This window comes from Microplitis mediator, chromosome 5 (assembly GCF_029852145.1).
Source record: "Microplitis mediator isolate UGA2020A chromosome 5, iyMicMedi2.1, whole genome shotgun sequence".
In the NCBI taxonomy this organism is placed as follows: Eukaryota; Metazoa; Arthropoda; class Insecta; order Hymenoptera; family Braconidae; genus Microplitis; species Microplitis mediator.
In genome coordinates, this window is record NC_079973.1 from 11,738,000 (window position 1) to 11,754,277 (window position 16,278).

The 16,278-nt window shown below is 29.8% G+C and overlaps 2 protein-coding genes and 1 long non-coding RNA gene across 3 annotated transcripts; all 3 read left to right on the forward strand.

Annotated features, from left to right (window-relative positions):
- Nucleotides 1–1,175: 1,175 nt before the first annotated feature.
- On the forward strand, nt 1,176–4,730 carry LOC130667399 (neprilysin-2-like). Its single transcript, XM_057468935.1, has 6 exons — nt 1,176–1,309; nt 1,387–1,650; nt 1,899–2,101; nt 2,180–3,409; nt 3,472–3,722; nt 3,798–4,730. Exons 1-4 carry the CDS (start codon nt 1,210–1,212, stop codon nt 3,179–3,181), a joined length of 1,569 nt encoding a protein of 522 aa, XP_057324918.1. The 5' UTR covers nt 1,176–1,209; the 3' UTR covers nt 3,182–3,409; nt 3,472–3,722; nt 3,798–4,730.
- LOC130668795 (endothelin-converting enzyme 1-like) lies at nt 3,350–4,194 on the forward strand. The gene is made up of 4 exons (XM_057471262.1): nt 3,350–3,362; nt 3,478–3,722; nt 3,798–4,106; nt 4,165–4,194. Exons 1-4 carry the CDS (start codon nt 3,350–3,352, stop codon nt 4,192–4,194), a joined length of 597 nt encoding a protein of 198 aa, XP_057327245.1.
- Nucleotides 4,731–10,484: 5,754 nt separating the features above from the next.
- On the forward strand, nt 10,485–15,548 carry LOC130667404 (uncharacterized). Its single transcript, XR_008989837.1, has 3 exons — nt 10,485–10,581; nt 13,633–13,735; nt 15,363–15,548. It is a non-coding gene; the product is annotated as an uncharacterized LOC130667404 (long non-coding RNA).
- Nucleotides 15,549–16,278: the final 730 nt, after the last annotated feature.

Sequence of the window (16,278 nt, forward strand, 5' to 3'; positions counted from 1 at the left end):
TCTGATGGAAATTCGATTTTCGTAAATCGGACCGAAACCAATAACTTCCCGAATTTTTGAAAATTTACAATTTTCTTAGCGGGAAGTTAAAAATCATTTTATAAAATTTTACAAAATTTTATAAAATTTTATACTGAAAATGGCCTGGTAAAATTTTATGAAATTTTACAAAGTTTCATAAAATTTTATAAATTCTTATAAAACTTCATAAAATTTTATAAAACTTTATAAAATTTGATAAAATTTTACCAGGCCATTTTCAGTATAAAATTTTATAAAATGTTAGTACTAAAATTTTGTAAAATTTTATAAAATTTTATAAAAACATTTTTTCCCGGGGAGTGTAATGTATATAATATAATAATGATAATAATATAATGTAATTGTCCCAATACTTAATAAAAAAAAATAATAATAATACTAATAGTAATAATAATAATAATAAAAATAAAATCAAAAATAAAAAAATACGTAAGAAAAAAAATTTTTTTAAAAATTAATTATTGATGAAATAATTAAAGGCAATATTCTTTTGATGCAGATTACTATTTTTTTGGATCAATGTAATACAGCAACTTGCAACAATTCGATTTTTTATTAAATCAATTGCAAGGACAGTTTCAACGGACCTATAAAAATATTACTTTCAACACTAAAATTCATTTGCTTTAATAAAATTTTGACTTGAACTGAAAATTCATACTTTCAATCACCTTACAATTTACTTTGAGTGAAATTTTTAATTATTTTATATAAAACAAAAATCATTATTGTATCAACAGTTCTAATGACTCGAACTAATTTCTATTTTGTTTTTAAATGAAAAAAGTTATTGAGTTATATCAAATACTATAGAGTTAGTTCAAACGACTTGGTACCATCCCTCAAGAAACTCTCAGTTGAAGCAAAATATACTGTCAAACGTAGAGGGCGGTAGACTCAATCGCTTGACGCGCTTGGCTGTATCCAAACGCACGGAGTACTTAAGCCAAACGAATCTAGTTTGACGTCAGGAATCTTTTTTTACAGTGTACAGGACTTTTCTGTCGCAGCAACAGGGCCATGTCCTGTTGTAGCAAGAGATATTATTTGTCCCTGTATATATTTTGAGAAAAATTACTAAAATTAATGAATTGTCCGATTCATGTTCTCATCAAATTGAATTACAGGAAAAAATTATGGATTGCCTCACTTGCAATATGTATTTCAATGATAACTGCCGAAAATTTGAATGACATAATAAAACAGTCACCTGGAAATGAGTTAAACTGTATGGCTCGAGAATGTGCAAAGGATAATTTGGAATTCGGTATAAACTTATATACACTTTATTTTGTACAATTTTTTACAACGAAATTCAAATTATTTATCGTATTATTATTTCAGAACTGGCTTTGCTATATAATATGGACGTGAGCGTCGACCCCTGTGACAATTTTTATGAATTCGCTTGTGGTAATTTTGATAACGTCCCCGCTGATAATTTACAGCCTGCAAGCCATGATTTTCTAAAGTCGAAACCTAGTTCATACTATGAAACTTATAAATTGATGATGCGCCAAAATCGAGTGGACTCACCCAAGCAATTGAATTTCGTAAAAGATTTCGTCACCTCTTGTGAAAATTTGAACTACAATAACAATGATAAGTGTAATTATTGATTTTCGATTTGTATCTTGATGCTTTTTTGGAACGAATGAGTGGGACGTATTCCAATTAGCAAACATTCACTGCGAATAAGTCCAGTCTCTCACGGATTGTATTAGTAAGATGCTTGAGACTATTCACGCAGCGAATAGTCACTAATAGAGTACTTTTCACTGATTCAATTTAAGAGAGTACATAAATATTTATAATTATTAATATCATTCAACATTCATGATAATTGAATAACTTAGATCCTGGGATCAAAAAAGACAAATTAGATTATTTATTTGAAATAATATCCAAATTGGGCGGATGGCCTGTTATCGATGGCCATGAATGGAACAGCACTAATTTTAATTGGGCTGACTTAATATACAAATCAAATAGTCTTGGTGCCGATTCAAATCATTTCATGAGATTATATCACGCACTAAACAAAAGAACGCAAATTTCTGTAAGTATTTTAACAAAATTTATAAATTGTAAGAAAACATACTTATTATTTTTTTAATTTGTTCATTTTACTAAACAGCTGTATGGGCCGAATGTGGAATTTTCATACAAAGAGCTAGAAAATTATCAGAATAATTCAATAATTAATGTTTACTATAAATATATGGTTGATGTTGCTAAATTTCTTGGAGCCAATGAAACACTAGCGAAAAACGAGCTCATAGAATCATTAGCACTTGAATTGAGACTCAGAATCATCAGCAGTACTATGAATATATCGTCAAATAATGTAGATAACACTAAGGGAATGTCGGTAAAAGAAATAAAAGAAAAGTGGCCAAGTATAAAATGGGAGAAATTGTTAACTTTGGAAATGGATGCGCAGAAAAAGTTTCATTTATCAAATGAATCGATCATTTTCATAGAAAATCATGATTATATAACTGAATTGGAAAAATTAATGAACAAAACTCCTAAAAGAGTGCAAGCCAATTATGCAGTATGGAAGACTATTCAACCTTTGGTTCGATTTGTCGAGTCTATAACACTAAATAAGCTTTGGTTTGATTACTCTACTATTAGAAGGCCATCAACTACCTTTCGTAATATTCGTTGTTCCAGATCACTTGCAGATTTATTGCCAGATGTTCTGCTCTTTTACTATATACGCCATCACCCAATCGACGAACGTGTCAAAAGTTATGCGAATCAGATAATTGTAGATTTGAAAAAAAAATACTTAGATACTTTAAATAGTACTGATTGGTTGGATGTTAAGACCAAATCAAAACTAACGACAGAAGCTGGTTCTTTACAATTTATTGCTGGTTATCCTGACGAAGTTTTTGACGATAAAAAACTGAATGAATTTTATCGAGGCCTAGAAATTACTGATGACAATTACTTGAAGAATCATTTGAACTTAAATTTGTTCAATGATATAAAATTTGCGGAACTGATAATAAATCCAAATCATCCGTATATTCTGTTAGATTTATTAAAAATAGTAGATCCTAATAAAGTCGTGGCTTATAACTATTACCATATGAATACTATTGGTATACATTATTTAACAACTTAAAGTGTTTTTCATCATACCTGCACTGGAAGTTTAGATTTCTGTCGTGTTTTAGGAGAAGAAAGTATCTTTTTTTTCTTTCTGAAAAAATAAATCATAAAATAAGAGCATGAGCCATTTTTCTCATAGAGGCAAAAATTCAAACTTCCATGTATAGAGCTACCCTGGTCTATGGTTTGTGTGGGTAATCACTCTCGCAGGCTGGAATGTTCTACTCTTCCTCCTTGATGTGTAATATACTATTAAGGCTCTTCTGAGTTAATCAATTTAAATTAATCGTGGAAAAATTTAAGTTCTAGGTTCCGAATCACTGAGACATTTTGATTTAAGCATTAATCGTCCAGATCACATTAACTTGGGTACGCTTGGAACTACTGTTGGACATGAAATAGGGCACAGCATTTATGTTTCTTACAATGCTGTTAATAAATTCGAAATAAAAGACAACGAATGGAGTATTTTGGCAGATAAAAAATTTAAGGAAACAGAAGAGTGCTTTATTGAACAATACTCGAATTATTCTCATGGAGTAACTGGAGTAAAAGTATGATTAACTATTGTTTCAAGAAATAAATAATATAATATAAAATTTCTCAAATACTCGTTTTCTTACTTGCAGCTAAACGGTTCAATGTATTTGCAAGAAAATATTGCTGACAATATTGGTATAAAAGTTGCGTATTCAGTCTACCAAGACTGGGTAAAAAAAAATGGACCTGAACCAACTTATTCGAGCTTGCCTTATAATTCGAACCAATTGTTTTGGCTATCCTACGCAAATACATATTGCACATCAAAGTCATCATTGGATAAAGTGAATTCGGCCAATAAGCATGCTCCTTACGATAAACGCATTAATGTGCCGCTTTCAAACGCCCCAGAATTTTCAAGAGATTTCAAATGTCCCTTGGGCCGTAACATGAATCCCGTAAAAAAATGTAGCGTATTTTAATAATAACTATTAAAAACTTTTATTGGGTTTGCAGGCAATTTCCAATCTATTTCATCAAATGTAATCATCAAGTGACACGGTCGTATCTCAAGTCAAGTATACATCAAACAGATTGAATGCGAGAACTTCGTTCGTGTTTCTATACCCGAACCAACCATCGATTCGTTGGTATCGACAATTTTTAGTTAAATTATAACTAATCTATCGAACTTGTAGTTAAAATAGCCTTAGATACGCCTTATAAATGAATGATTCGCTTTCGATTTTGACTTTGATCTAAAAATTTGCTCCAGTTCCTAAAAAAGTATACCCCATAGCAACATCTTATGTGCCAAATGTAGATGTTTATATATATTTTAAATTTTACTATCGACATTTTTGCTATATATTGTAGAAAAAGAGAACAATATCCGTTAACATAAATCAAAAAATTTCGAAACCGGTCGAACCTGCGGGCCAGGCCTGATATTTCTCGCTGTTTTTGAGCTCGAGCAGTTCGAAACCAGTGACATTTTATATTAGCGAAAATTCAAGAAATTAAAAAGATTCAATAATGATAGTTTTTTTAAGATTCGCCTCAATTAATATATATGTTATCAAATAAATTGGCTCAATAGACATATAGACATTATTTAAAAAGAGTTTATCATCATCTTCTTCCTTTTCTTCTGATAATGCTGTCCTCGTAACTGAGATTTTCTTCGAACATGCATTTTGAGAAATATCAACTATCTTCCCTCTTGATTCTTCTACCTCCAACTCATTCAGTTCCTGATCATCATCTGTTAAATACTTTTATAAATAAAGAAATTTACTATTATCAGTTTACATTCAGTATGAAAGAAAATTTTAATTTAAAGAATAATTGGTGAAAAACTTGGCACTAAAAAATAAGTTATCCTAAGCCACTCAAAGATTCTGCGAAAATGAGTAATATGCTGTATTGAAAGCGTTATATGTAAGCTATAAATTTGAATTCACGAAATAATTAGAAAAAAAAAATTCATACTTCCATTTATGGAGAAATTAATCACTAATTTATTAATCGCTACATAATATACTAACAATAATAAGAATGAACAAAGTTCAATAAAGCTTACTGCTCATGGACAGTGATTCGGGGGAATTAAGATGTACAGGTTTATTTAAATTTTCTTGATATATGCAACGTGCTGTTGATATTTCGGAATGCGATGTCACAGAGGAATGTGTTGATGGTTTTTAACACCAGAATATTTTTCGACTCTGTCCAGTGAATCAAAGGAATATTCATTGAGATTTTAATAGCAATTTAATTACTTCAATTAAATATTTTAAATATTCTATCAAGACAACTAAAAAATTCAACTGTCAAATTATTATTAACTGCCGACATTTTCAAACAAAAGACACTGGTTAAATAGTAAACAGAACATAATCAATTTTGGAACTTAAAATATTTTTTATAAGTTTTTTAACTTCCCGCTAAAAAAATCGACGATTTTCGAAAAATTGGGAAGTTATTGTTTTCACCCCGATTTGCGAAAATCGAAATTTTATCAGATGTCGACGTTCTGAGGTCCTAGGAAACTATTCTGACTATTTTTAGAATGATGTCCGAGTGTCTGTATGTATGTATGTGTGTGTATGTGTGTGTGTGTATGTGTGTGTGTGTGTGTGTGTGTGTGTGTGTGTGTGTGTGTGTGTGTGTGTGTGTGTGTGTGTGTGTGTGTGTGTGTGTGTGTGTGTGTGTGTGTGTGTGTGTGTGTGTGTGTGTGTGTGTGTGTGTGTGTGTGTGTGTGTGTGTGTGTGTGACCAGCTTATAACTTTTTAACTAATGAACCGATTTGGATGGTTAAGGCGGCAATCAAAAGAGCTTGTTGGCCATCAACTTTTCTGAAAATTTCAGATCATTTGATCAAGTTGATTCGAAAATATTGGCGAATTACGGAAAAAAAATTTTTTTTTTTTTTAGTTTTTTATGGATTTCTCAGAAACGACTCGAACGATCGACTTCAAAATCTAATCAGCTCTAGAACTCAATAAAACGCGTCGATTGCCGCCTCAACCATCAAAATCGGTTCATTCGTTCGTGAGATATCGTGGGAGAAAAAAATGCTAAAAACGGTTTTTTTCGAAAAGAATGGGATACAATAGTATTTTCGAGCTCGAAGAGCTCGAAAATGTACTCACAACAATGTTTTCGAGCTCAAAGAGCTCGAAAACAGCGGGAAGTTTTGGGGCTGGCCCGCAGAGTCAACCGACGCCCAGATTTTGTTATATGTAAATAAAACTATTACAAGTCCACGATTTGATCTTGTTTTGTCTTTGTAAAGTAACAGAATCAAAATTTTTTAAAGTTCTAGAAATAATATAGTTTTGTCCTTCTGTATCGCAATCATTTTTTAAAACAGCAGATCAAAAACAGCTTGAAATTTCTATAAAAGATCAAAAACAGATCGATTAGTTCAAATACAGACCAATTAGTTCAAATGCAGTCCAGTTAGACTAAAATCAGATCAAATTTTTCGAGCCGGGCGCATGATTTGACAAACATGTTATTGGAGCACTTTTAAACAGTCCAAAATTTTTGAGAGATTTGAATTGTCCCATAGTCTAATATAAATCTGTTAAAAAATGTATCATATGTTTTGAGAAAGTTACCAAAAATATTTCTTAACTTAGAAGGCAATTTTTAGCTATTTCATTAAATTATTGAATCATTGAAGTATTTACTACATCATTCATTCCTATTTCTTTATAAAATGAAAAAATAATACAACAGATGTAAAAGCAAAATATTTAGCCTTTCGAAAAATGAATAAAGGAAATTAGAAAGACAAAAAATATCATTTGCTATAATTTATTAATTGATGCCACATATTCCTTACGAGTTTAGAATAGAGAAACTAAGTTTTGTTTGAATCGTTAATTTCATGCTAAGACGTGATAACGTGATCGTGGTCACGAGTTAATGTCAATAGTATTTATCTAATTTTCAAATTAAAAAATTATAGGCAATTTCGCATTGATTTTGTAATGTAGCCATGTTCGAATATAACGATTGGTCATAGATATTTTTTTGTATTATACATTAGTATATGGAAAATAACTCTATTAGAGCTCCTTTATCAATGATGACTGTAATGATAAAAACAATTAGCCCGTAAAAAAAAAAATTAATTAGGAATCATTACATCAATCGCTTATTGTCGATATTGTCAGTAACAATCGTAGCTTGTAGCTGAATAACTTTTCCGCGACAGTTATAAAAAATTTTAATATGTAAGTTATGAAGGTATATATAATTTCTATCCCACAATTAAACAGCTATCCATATTTTCAACTTTTGATATAAATTATAAGAATACACGGAGAAAATTTTATGGTAAAAGTTACCATCAAGTTATAGTACAATTTTTAAACTGAATTATATGATTGATAATATCATTTAAATTATTAAATAAACAATCTGAATGGTAGTTTCTACCATCTGTATGGTAAAGTTTCCAATTATTTATGATAACCTGAAATTATAACTGTTATTATCTTAAATAATTAATACTATTATAAAAAATCGCAATTCTTAATAACCTGATGGTAATGGTTACTATCAGCCAAAATAATGATGACCATCTAAGCTAATAAAAAATTAAAATATAAACGTTATAGTCAGACGCTTGTCTATGTGTAATTTGATTAACGGGGAAAGTGATTAATTTCACACACACACACACACACACAGAGGCATATATCTACGCAGTTACCATCTTCTAATTTGTAACAATTATAATTTTTAATAATTACAATTATCATCTTCGATAGTAACCGTTACCATCATCAATTGTAACTGTTATCATTTTCAATTGTAATACTGATGATTATAACCACTGAAAAATGTTATCACCATTTTGGATAGTTAAAATTACAATTTTTTTATAGTAGATACAATAATTAATTTCTCTCCGTGTAGTAATTAAAATTAAAGAACAGTAATTAAAATAAAATCATGTGAATTCGTCACACTATAATTTTTTTTTTTACATGGAAAGAAAATTACGGGAACTTTTGCAATGCATTATGGAAATAGTTCCCATAATGGTATAGGACATGTACCCATAATATTATAGGGATGGCTACCATGATATATGGAAATAGTTCCCATACCATTATGAGAACCATTCCCATAGAATGGTATCGGAATAGTTTCCATAATATTATAGGATCTATTCCCATAATGTTATGGGAACCATTCCCATAATAATATAAAAATTTTTTTTTGCTTAATAGTGTAGAAATTTCCCTCATGACATAGTGAGATTCAAATGAAGCTTCTTCGACGCTAAATTTGTTAAAAAAAAAAATTTGTTACGAATTTTAATGTTTTTGCCAAATACATATTTTTTTTTCAATGTTTGAATTTTTGTTTTCATATTTAATGATATTTCTGTGGATTTTAGAAGTGATTTCCACACTTTTCTTTAAATTAATATTTTCATGATACTATGGGAACTATTCCCATAATATTATAGGAATGGTTCCTATAATGGTATGGGAACTATGCCCATAATATTATGGGAATGATTCCCATAATGGTATAAGAACTATTCTTATAATGTTTTGAAAATGGTTCCTATAATTTATGGGGATGGTTCCTATAATTTATAGGAATAGTTCCTATATATTATGGGCATGATTCCCATAATATTATAGAAAGTATTCCTATAAATTATAGGAACCATTCCTATAATTAGAGAAACCATTCCCATCACGATATGGGTATCATTCCGATAATTATAGGAACTATTCCTATAATTATGGGAAACATTCCTATAATTATAGGAACTGCTCCCATAATTTATGGTCGTAATTCCTATGATGGTATAGGAAAAAATTTCACTAAATTAAGGGAACAGTTTCCATAATTTTCTTTCCGTCTATAGTTTATTAAACAACAACATTTTAAATTTTTTAAGTTAGGTTAAATTCATGAAAAAATAATAAACACACAAATCATATCGAAGAAAACATTATTTTTATTGGAAATTTTCCATCATTAAACGTCTTTCGTATATATTTCACAAACGTTTTTTTTTTTAAATTAACAGCAGTCAAATTTGACACTTTCATACGAATTAAAGATGGCCGTCATAAAACAAACATTAGCTTGATACTAATAAAATTTTATTAAATGCTCATGAAATTTTATTTTTGATAAAGCTCTCATTTATCTCTCTGCAATCGAATTTATTATTATTTATCATAAAATCATATTCATACTTAGGGGAGGGTGGGGCAGAGCGGCCCCCCTAAGCCAATTATTATTTTTTGTGGCTTTCAACCATAAGATCACTTCACTTTTGTCCTATTTCGAACAAATTTATGGACATTTTGCCAAAATTCTGAAAAATTTTTTTTTTTTTGTGGGGCAGAGCGGCCCTCCTTCAAAAAGTGATAAAAAAATTTTTTTTTTCGTTTTTTTTTTTTTTAAATTGTTTCCATCATTAAGAATGTCTTTCTTTCTCTTGACAACTATTTTTGGTTTTATATTACTCGAAAAAAAATTTTTAAAGCGTAAAAAATCGTTCACTCTCGATTACCTGAATTACTAATTGTTATTTAATAAAAAAAAAAATCAATTCTATAATTTTACTTTATTTCAAAAATTTATCAACTAAAAAAAAAAATTTAATTTTCATAAATTTTTAGTGACCAAATTTGCCTCTTACATAAAGAAACGGCCGAAAAATATGAAAAAATAATTTTTTCGGAAGTTTCAGCTGGTCCATTTTGCCCCAGGTGTTATGCGTAGGGCTAGAAATGTGTAATTATAATAATTTTTTTTTAATTTGACGATAAAAATATGAAAAAATCACTTTTTCAAAATTTTGGGCTTGTCCATTTTGCCCCAAATGTCATGCGTAGGGGTAAAAATGCGCAAACATATCGGATTTATAGTAATTAGTCGAAAAAAAAAAAATTTTTTTTTTGGTCAAAATTTCAGGGGGGCCGCTCTGCCCCATGGGGGCCACTCTGCCCCACCCTCCCCTATATGTAAGTAAAATTTATTAATATGTAGTGGTGTTTTGGAAAAAATTCTAATACGTGTTTTTATTCCTGGCGAATAAATTTGTCTCTCAGTGTACTATTAGATTGATGGTGAAAAATTTAACCATAACTAGATAGTAATTCCTATAATATAGTTTTCTCAGTGTATTTTTTAAGTTGCTATTTCGTCCCATTTCATTTTCTTTAAAAGCTGATAAGTGCAATTTTTCAACGATTATCATTATAATTGCTGCATTATCAATTCTACAGGGTTATTCACAACATGCGTATATCTTATATAATAAGCATTCGTTGAATTTGAAATATTCAACGCTCCCACGTAAACCATTTTTCGAGCATAAAAAATCCTTGTTCTCACCGATCGGTACCCAGAAGCTTCTAAAAATTCAGGGGAACACTATTGGTAAGACATTATTACTTTTACATTTTAAATTATTGAAATCGCGGGTAATTCGCATAATGAATCTTCAGTAACGCCGGTTCTCAGATTTCCTTGAAGAAAAATTATTATAAAACATTGAAGAATTTTGCTAGTATTAGCCATATCTATGTAAAAATATGTAACTTATATGAAAAAAGTTTTAGCTTAAAATAAAAATTTTACGGAGAAAAATATTAAGACAATTTCGCTGAAACATATAGGTTGAAATTAGAGAAGTAGTGGGCAATTACGGACATCGAATCACGATAGATAATTCCGAAAAAATGGAATGGAAATTTAGTTAATTTATGTATTATTTAGAGAAGAAAATTGTTCATTTCTAAAGATCAGTTGTATCGAATTTGATGAAACCTTTCAATTTATTTATTTTATTAATTTTCTATATTCATAAAAGGGTGGAGTAATTCGAACTGTAAATACTTAGGCTATTATCAATCGAATGATTAGCAATAAATAATAAGTTTAATTTAATCTCTACACCGATCACAGCAAACCCAACGATTTCTAATTAAAAGTAAGATTGTAAATTGAGGTCGTACACGGAAAGAAAATTATGGAAACGGTTCCTACAATTCTATAAAATGTTTTCCTATACCAACATAGGAATTATGACCATGAATTATGGGAGCAGTTCCTATAATTATGGGAATGCTACCCATAACGTTATAGGAATGGTTCCTATAATTATAGGAATGTTTTCCATGATTATAGGAACAGTTCCTATAATTATGGGAATGCTACCCATAACGTTATAGGAATGGTTCCTTTAATTTATGGAAATTGTTCCTATAATATTATGGGAATCATTCCCATAATATATAGGAATAAACACTATATTTTATAGGAATCATTCCCATAAATTATAGGAACCATTTCCATGACATTATAGGAATGGTTCCTATAATAGTATGAGAACTATTCCCATAATATTATAGGAATGATTCCCATACTATCATGAAAAATTAATTTAAGGGGGGGGGTAGGGTTTTAAAGGCGAAAAAAAAGCATATTTTTGTGACTTTTTCCCGGCGAGATGAGTAATATAATTTCATTAAACTTAATCATATATTATTGTACAACTTTTAAAGAATATCAGAAAAAATTTTCAAAGAAAAATATTGATGAATAAGCTGGTGACGTTGAATCTCCGGAGGCACCTCGAAAAAAAGTCGTTTTGCGGTGAACATCATAACTCGTTACCGGATCATCGGAAAAAAAAAATTGATATGCATTTTAAAGTTGATGTATTTCTCGAGGTAACCACGAAGAGTTTTTTTTTTTTTTTTTTTTTTTTTTTTTCGATTTTTTGCAGCACTTGGAAGTGAAAAACGCGATTTTAGCTCAAAAAATCGCGGTTAATTTGTTATTAAAAGATAGAAAAAAATGAAAAACAAAAAAAAACTCTTCGTAGTTACCTGTTGATTTATGTGAAGAAGTAATGTTCAAATTTTCAAAAGGATCGGTTTAGTACATTTTGAGTTATGATGTTCACGGACTTTAAAAATTACGTTTTCAGGAAAATCCATTTAAAGTTTTTTATTCGTGAAAATTTGAAATAAACTATCAATCAAAGAATATGAATTTTTATACTTATATTGAGTCATCAGTTTACATCCTTTGAAAGACACACAGCCGGGGAAAGGGATTCGGAAAAACAAAGAAAATTGCAGCTGATTTCTACTAGGGGTATGTAGGGGCAGGTCGGGCAGGTATAAAAATCAGGTATCACGGCCGGTCATTTGAAACGCTGTAACTCTGTTAGTTTTACTCGGATTGATTTAAAATTTGTACACAATATTCTTGACATATTGTTCATTCAGAAAAAAAATTAAAAAAAAAAATTTTCAAAAATAATTTAAAAACCCTACCCCCCCCCCCTTAAAGAAAAGTGTGATAATCACTTCTACAATGCACAGAAATATTATTAAATATAAAAACAAAAATTCAAACATAGAAAAAAAATTCGTATTTGGCAAAAACTTTAAATTTTTTAACAAATTTTTTTTTTTTTTAAACCAATTTAGCGTCGAAGAAGCTTCATTTGAATCGCTCCAGATCATGAGGGAAATTTCTACACTATTTTTCAAAAAAAAATTTTTATGGTATTATAGGAATGGTTCCGATAATATTATCGGAATAGTTCCCATACCATTATGGGAATAGTTCCCATAATGATATAGGATCTATTTCCATACCATTATGGGAACTATTCCCATAATGCATAGCAAAACTTCCGATAATTTTCTTACCGTGTGGACATCGAAACATATAAACCCGGGTCGAGAACAAAACTTGATTCAGGCTCGCTTCACCTTATTTTTTTTTTAAATTATCGAGTTGCCGACGATTTGTCGATAAGATCTCGACTTTTTCGACTTAAATGAAATTTTTTTCAACTTTTTCAATTTTTTTCATCTTAGTTTTAACTTACTTCAACTTATTCTTATTCTTTTAACTTAGTTTCAACTTATTCGTCTTTATTTCGAACACGACGGTCATTCACCTTACTTTTGACTTCCTGAATCAAGTCGAAAAAAAGTTATTTATTCGTCTTACTTTTGCCTTTATATATAAAAATTATTTCACCTTAGTTTTGACTTTTTCGCCTTATAATTTAAGTCGAATAAGTCTAAACCAAATCAATTTCAACTTGATTTCAACATTTTCGTCTTAAATCGTGACTAAGTAAGCCAGTTAAGTCTAAACCAAGGCGAAAACTTAATGTATTTCATATCTCCGTAGAAAAAAGTCGAGTTTGTCTTGTAAAAAACGGCTCTAAATGTCGACTTAGTAAATCTAGTCTAAATTAAGTTTTATTTTTGACCCGGGAATACCTAATAGAATTTTTTTATACAGATATTAATACAAAAATAGCGTAAACACGAAGCACGTTCTTTTTACGTTCTGCAAAAAAAAATTGTGTCTTTTATAGAAAACATTTTAATAACTTTCTGAAAAAACTTTATAGTTTAGCGAAAATATTTTATAGAAATAATTATTCGATTTTTCCAGAAAATAACTAAAAACCAAAATGTTACGAGTTATATTATTATTAACAATAATTTTATTCATTGGCTGCTTCCATGTCGTTGTAGGTGGATGTGATGGTGATTGGGTAAGTAATAATATTTAACATACAGTAAACAATAAAGTCAAATACAAACAATGAGCTTTTAATTCTGACTGATTACCACAATTTTAATAAAACCGGCAAAAATTGGTTATCGAACGAGTTTTCAAAAGGTTAATTTATAGTATAATGACAGACATTACTTTTTAAATTTAAAATTCATGACCTTGCGTTACGAGATTTTTGTTTTAGAAAATTTTAATCTCATCAAAAAGAAATCTGAAAAATGAATAACCCAGCGGGTTTGACCCAAAAAATCTTCCGCTGTTTTCAAGCTTCTTGAGCTCAAAAACATTATTGGGAATGAATTATCCAGCTCAAAAATATTCTTGAATGCGATTTTTCCTTAACTTCCCGCTATGAAAATTGCAAATTTAATAAAAAAAGGGAAGTTATTGATTTCGGTCCGATTTTCTGAAAAAATATTTTTTTGTGTTTCTTTTATATGTTAGAGTCTATATTCAATCGACCGGTTCGAAATTTTTAGAAAAATGCGAGTAACTAAATAATAATTTAGATAAATTTCAGCCTTTTCCCGATAGTAGCTACTTTTTGTATTCTGTTAGTTCTGGCAATCCTTGTGGTTGTAAATATTACGAGTAGCCCACAGAAATTAGTCAGTTTTACCCAGTTTGGATGTGCCAACTGGAAATTGATCGAAAAATTCTAATTTCTTGAAATTTCGATACCAAGTAGGATAATATGAAATTCTAACAAGTATCTAATAGCGGTCTCAATTTGTTTATAAATAATAGGCAAACAAAAAAAGCGTAAATTAAAAATTTAATATCTCTGAAACTATTAATCTGGCGGGTTAAGTTTTCACATAAAATTTGTAGAACTTAATAAATTCTACAATTTTGCTTTTGAGTAAATCCCCATCAGACTGATAGTTTATTAGTTATTAACAATCAAAGTTTTATAAACAAATTGAGCTAGCAAGCTGAAAATTCAACCGATTTCATTTTTTCTTTTTCCACATATTTCTGGTAATAAAAGGAACATTTTTAACATTTTTCAAAATTTTTGTCTCAAAAGCTTGATTTTTAAAAATAAAAAAAAACCGCTTTTTCTTTGGAAGCCAATATCTCCGAAACTAAATTTACTACAGCACTCGCACCTATTCTAAAAAATCTAGAATTTAATTGCGAAAAACTTGGCTATTTTGAAAAAAATTAATTTTTGATTGGGGTTGAATAATAGCGAGTTGAACGCGAGCGGATTTTCGATTAAGCGAGCGCGTTCGCTACCCGGACTGATGGTAGAGGGGGATTTCAGTTGAGCACTACTGTTGAGTTTCAGAGATATATAATTTTTAATTTACGTTTTTTTTGTTTGCCTATTATTTATAAACAAATTGAGACCGCCATTAGATACTTGTTAGAATTTTATATTATCCTACTTGGTATCGAAATTTCAAGAAATTATAATTTTTCGATCAATTTCCAATTGGCACAGCCGATTTGGCTAATTTCTGTGGGCTAGAGTGATTCAAAAACTTTGAAAGTACTTAACGTCGTCTAAACCAACGGAACAGAGACCTCTCGACCTATTAACACCAATTTCATAATAAATTTTATAATAAATTAATATCATAATTGACTATTTTCAGTGTAATTCAGGCTACCCTTGTCTCTGTTTGGGTTACAAATGTAGCGATTCTAAGGACGGTGAATGCGTAGAAAATTGAATCATAAAAAAGTAAACCTGATTGCCTCTGGAAATAAAGTTATACACGTTTGCTGCTAGAAATATACTACATATTTAAAATAGTGAATTTTTGTTGCAAAAAAATGTCGCCTTATGAATTTTGTAAAAATGGTCTTATTCAATACTTATACATCTGATAATAATAATAAAAATTTGTTGTAGTTTGTATTTATAAGCCTTGAAAAAAAAAAAAAAAACTTTTAGTATCTCTTTAAAATTGGAGTAGTGTATTATAATTGATTCACAATGCTGTTTTGTCCGGCGATTGATATTGGAAAAGAAGAGTGGTATCTCTTTAGTAGTAATAAACGATGGTCGATCTAATGGAGGTCCGGACTAATGATATGGAAAATCACGAAAAGAAAATGAATTTCTTTTCGTTTAATTATTTTATGGGTTCGCTTCGGAAAGGTGTTCCGAAAGTCTTCAAAGAGACTTGTTCTTTTTATTAAGAATTCATTTGAATGAGATATTATATCACTTACTTATTTTTATTCAATCCTCCTAGTTTAGAGGTTCGATTCATCTCCCTGATGGCCGACCCAACCGTAGTACCCACTCTTTACGTCTCTTCTGATTGAACCATGTATAACTCTTGATCCTAAACGAAAACTTATTAATATCTCCTTACAGTGGCGAGAAATATCCACTATCATCCCAGCTTTCATCGGTGGCTAGCGAATTAGATCAAATTTGATCCGAGCAGATCTAAGAGTGTTTTTTATTTACCTTGATCTGTTTGGATCCAAGCAGATCTATTCTGATCAGAGTAGATCTAATTTGATCTAAACAGATCTGGCCAAAATGCAGATCTGTTT

What these genes read in the sequence shown, in the direction of transcription:
- LOC130667399 (XM_057468935.1), top strand. Translation starts at nt 1,210, where the DNA reads ATGATAACTGCCGAAAATTTGAATGACATAATAAAACAGTCACCTGGA. An exon ending in CTACAATAACAATGATAAGT is followed by an intron (nt 1,651 to 1,898) that starts GTAATTATTGAT and finishes TGAATAACTTAG; the next exon opens with ATCCTGGGATCAAAAAAGAC. An exon ending in ACAAAAGAACGCAAATTTCT is followed by an intron (nt 2,102 to 2,179) that starts GTAAGTATTTTA and finishes TTTACTAAACAG; the next exon opens with CTGTATGGGCCGAATGTGGA.
- LOC130668795 (XM_057471262.1), top strand. An exon ending in ATGGAGTAACTGGAGTAAAA is followed by an intron (nt 3,723 to 3,797) that starts GTATGATTAACT and finishes TCTTACTTGCAG; the next exon opens with CTAAACGGTTCAATGTATTT. An exon ending in TGGGCCGTAACATGAATCCC is followed by an intron (nt 4,107 to 4,164) that starts GTAAAAAAATGT and finishes TTGGGTTTGCAG; the next exon opens with GCAATTTCCAATCTATTTCA.